This window comes from Meleagris gallopavo, chromosome 11 (assembly GCF_000146605.3).
Source record: "Meleagris gallopavo isolate NT-WF06-2002-E0010 breed Aviagen turkey brand Nicholas breeding stock chromosome 11, Turkey_5.1, whole genome shotgun sequence".
Classification (NCBI taxonomy): Eukaryota; Metazoa; Chordata; class Aves; order Galliformes; family Phasianidae; genus Meleagris; species Meleagris gallopavo.
This window is the reverse complement of record NC_015021.2, coordinates 764879-769140: the sequence shown is the minus strand read 5'-3', so window position 1 is coordinate 769140 and position 4262 is coordinate 764879. Positions and strand designations below refer to the sequence as shown.

General features: G+C 50.5%; 1 protein-coding gene across 1 annotated transcript in view; it reads left to right on the top strand.

The window, feature by feature from the left end:
- Window positions 1-6: 6 nt before the first annotated feature.
- The window catches only part of YEATS2 (YEATS domain containing 2), a 44681-nt gene continuing 40425 nt past the window's right edge, over window positions 7-4262 (top strand). Inside the window, 3 exon segments of the mRNA XM_031555092.1 lie at window positions 7-98; window positions 1744-1841; window positions 1947-2039. Coding sequence (XP_031410952.1) covers window positions 1803-1841; window positions 1947-2039 — 132 coding nt within the window. The 5' untranslated portion in view covers window positions 7-98; window positions 1744-1802.

The following is a 4262-nucleotide window of genomic DNA, read 5'->3' as shown; positions in this document are numbered from 1 at the left end:
GTCCGGCGTGAGGAGAGCCCTCGCCGAGAAGGACCCCGACTATGAGGAGATCGCGGTGGCGCCGCCCAGCAAACGGCACCGCGCCGCTGAGCAGTCAGGTGCGGGGCGGGGAGCGGGGCTGCGGGAACGGGGCTGCCTCGCGGCCCGCAGCGCGCCCTGCGTCTGCACGCACGCGTCTGTTGGCTGCGTGGCTGTATCCTAATCACGGCGCGTCTCGTGGTTTCTTTCGGGTCCCCTCGGGCTGCGCTGCTCGCTGCAGGCACCTGGGGCTGCGCCGGGTTTGGGTTTCTCGTTTCTTCGCTCTTCTCCTCGCTGGGGCATCGCTAACCCCCGCAGCAGGCACGTGCCGCTCCGCCGGGCGGGGCCTCGGCCTGAAGCTCTGCGGGAGGACGGGCTGAGCGGGGCGGAGCGGCGCGGGGAGGAGGAGAAGAGCTGAGGGCGGCCCGGCAGTGCATGCAGGGCTGTAAGGAAGGAGGGGACGGGTCTGTGGTGGTTAATAGGGCAAGGGGAAATGGCTTCTAACTAAAAGAGGGGAGATCTCGATTGGATATGGTTTTTACGAAATGGGTGGTGAGGCGCTGCATGGGCTGCCCAGAGATGCGGTGGGTGCCCCATCCCTGCAGACACCCGGGGTCAAGCTGGACGGGGCTCTGAGCGCTGTGGGTGTCACTGTGCATTGCGGAGGAGTTGGACGAAATGACCTTTATAGGTTCCTTCCAACTCCAACAACTCCATCACTGAATTCAGAACAAGCCCTGAGCGCTGCTGCCTCCTGCTCTGCTCAGAGGCAGCCTGGATGTGACAGGGATGTGACAGGGATGTGGCTGTTCCTGGCCTGCCCTGCGGTGCGTGGCTGTGCACCAGCAGGTCGGATGGCCATCCCCAGAGGTCCCTCTGGCAGCAGCGCTGCTCTTCCAGGCCTTACCTGGGCCAACAGGCTTGGGTGTCTTGATTCCCTCTGGTTCAGCAGGAGGGGCTGCACGAGGCTGCCAGCAGCGGGCTTTTCTCCATGGCCCATAAGAGGTGTGTGGTCACTTGCCTCGTGCCGATGCTAAGCTCAGTAAGTAAGTGTGCGTTATTGCTGCTGCACGATGTGGTGTAAACTTCCTGGATATGAACTGGGCTGGAGACAATGTGTACAGCACTCCCAGGCGCACAGCAGAATGGACCTGCATGTGGTGACAACACACCAGGCTTTTCCTTTTGCTGCTCACGGCTTTAGTGAGACAAAAGTAAACAAACCAGTCCTGTTCTGCTCGCCTCAGGCCTGGAGAGGGACAACCTGCCTTCTGCGTAGGCCAGCTAGTAGAGATGCATATGTGTCTTATGAAGACTAAATTACTTTTTTTTTTTTTTTTTTTTTTTTCTTAGTAAAAAAAATATCTTTAATACTGTTTTACAGAGAGAGTGGTGAGGCACTGGAACCAGGCTGCCCAGAGAGGTTGTGGATACCTCATCCCTAGAGGTGTTCAAGGCCAGGTTGGATGGGGTCCTGGGCAGCCTGGTCTAGTATGAAATGGGGAGGTTAGTGGTCCTGTATGTGGCAGGGGGGTTGGAGATTCATGATCCTTGAGGTCTCTTCTAACATGGGCCATTCTGTGATTTTGTGGTTTTAGTGCTGAAATTATCAGTCCAGTTTTTGCTCAGTGACAATTTATCTGTGTGTTTTTTGTTTTATTTTCAAGTGAGGCCTCAGAAATAGAACAATTTCCTTCTTTGTTTTCCATGTGTGGCCTCATGCAGCTCGAGATATTGCTGTGCAGAAGATTGAGACAATTATAAAAGAACAGTTTGCCGTGGAAATGAAGAATAAAGAACATGAAATTGAAGTTATAGATCAGGTACAAAAGATTTGTCTTACAAAGTAGTTGTAAATCGATGCGCTGGGCTTTTGGAGGTCAGTGCAGCAGGCGCTCCACGTTGTGTGTTCTCTCTTCTTTCCACAGCGCCTGATTGAAGCAAGGCGGATGATGGACAAGCTGCGTGCCTGCATTGTGGCCAACTACTACGCATCTGCTGGGCTTCTGAAACCTGGAGAGGTAAACACCACGTGGGGAGCAAAAAGACTTTGGGCAGTATTTGCAAAGACTGATGTGTGGTCTGCTGGTTATGGAACTGATGTTGGGTTTTAAGGTGCAGTTCATGTTCTGCTACTTCAGAAAACTGCAGCTGGGATGTCAGTGGGAGGGACAAGCAGTGTCCCTGGCTGCCCCCAGGTGCTTGGCCAGCACAGATTTCCCTAATGGCCAAGGTGTCTGCTAGCTGCTTCCTGAAATCCTCCGTGTGTTTTGCGGGTTGTGGCAAGAGAGCACCGCACTCCTCCTCTGCCTCGCAGCTCATCCTTGCTTATCAACCTGCAGGGATCTGCAAGCTTCCTCATCTCACCAAAGGAAAGTGGAAGTTGATGTATTTGGAACTTGTCAGGGAAAAAAAATAAAATTCTGGAGTCACGAGCAGTGACATGAAAGCATCCTCCCTGTTCCCAGGCAACTGTTCTGGTAGTGGTGTGGTTAACAGCCTGAAAGCAGCAGTAAGACAGGAGTGAACCAAGAAGCTATCACAAAAAGATAACAGCTGCATTAAGAAATACAGCAGCAAAACTCCTCCTGGTTAACCCTCTGGTTAAAGGCTGTAGCACCTCTCCTATGAAGACAGGCTGAAGGAGCTGGGCTTGTTCAGCCTGCAAAAGAGAAAGCTGTGGGGAGGTCTCATTGCGGCCTTCCAGTATTTAAAGGGAGTTTATAAATATGAAAGAAATCAGCTTTTTTATACAGGTAGATACAGACAGGACAGTGGGGAGTGGTCTTAAACCAAAGGAGGGGAGATTTAGGTTAGATGTCAGGGAGAAATTCTTTACTGAGAGTGGTGAGGCATTGGCACAGGCTGCCCAGAGAGGCCGTGGCTGCCTCATCCCTGGAGGTGATTAAGGCCAGGCTGGATGGGGCCCTGGGCAACGTGCTCTAGTGCTTCATCTAGCAACTGGCAGCCTGCCTGTGGCAAGGGGCAGGGAATTGATGATCCTTGGGTTCCCTTCCAACCCAAGCCATCCTGTGGTTCTCAGCAGTGTGTCCTTAGTGCCTGGTGTTGTGGCTGACATAGAGTTGCACTGCCAGTTTACTTATTTATTTCAATTGCCATTGTTTCAATCAGGGAGTTACCTGTTTTCCAATAAAAACCTGTGCTGATATTGAAAACTGTAGATGTGTGCTGAAAGCTCAGGTTTTGCTTGAGTGCCTTCAAAATTTCTGTACCAAACAAAGGCTCTGAGCTTCAGCTCTAAGCTGAGTTTGCAGCAGCACTGGGCAGCTCAGGCATCCCTCCTCTGCCTTTGGTTTTTGTGTGGGTGGCTGAAGAATTTGATCTAGGTTCTGCTCTTTTGAAGTACTTATATCCAGTGTCATCGCATGTCAGCAAGAGCCCGTTCTGCCCCCTGTTCCTTGCTTGCTCTGCCATGCAGGGTGTTTGTCTCTTTCCTTACTGAGTTTCAGACTTTCCTTAAAAAAAAAAAAAGTTTTATCATGTAAAGTGTTCCTAAAGCTCGCTGTGTAACCTTGTTGTGTTTCTTCTCCATAGTTGTTACAGGCTCCTGCCTAGTGTAACTTGTGCGATTGCATTTTAATTTATTTCTAAAACTCCTCGTTTACATCCAAGCTAAATCAATTCTCTATTTTTAACTTGTTACTAGCTTCTTTTTGTGGTTTTTAATGTGGCATTAACTTCTTTTTGATTCTGTTGTCAGTTATTTCTGCCTTTGGGAATTTTTGCAATTTAACTCTGTGTGGTTGTTACATAAATACTTTGCAGATCACCTTCTTGCAAGCTCCCAGTTTCTGATCTGTTTTCCTAAATATAAGCAGTCCCTCAGCCCGGTGCAGCTGTGTGCTGGGGTGTATGATTAGTGAACGAGGCCTTGGTCAGTTCACTGGATGAAACGAGCAAAGTGGGTTGGTTACTGATTTATTTTGCCCATGCCTGGAAAACTGATAGGATTTCTATTCTCCATGCTCCAAAGCCAGGTTCTGGTTTCAGAACTGCTAAGTTCTGAAGTTGTCTAAGTTCTGGTTGCTCATGCCATGTGCCTGATGGGCACCTGGGAGGATGGCTCTCTGATGAACACCAAAGCCCTGGGTGCAGGCAGTCCTGCTCAGGGCTGGTGTCTGTTTGCATGCCACCTCCCGTCAGGATGGCAGAAGTTGGATCAGGGACTGTTAGGGATTAAAAATAATCCTACAAAGGGGAAAAAAAGAGATCAAGCCAAGTCC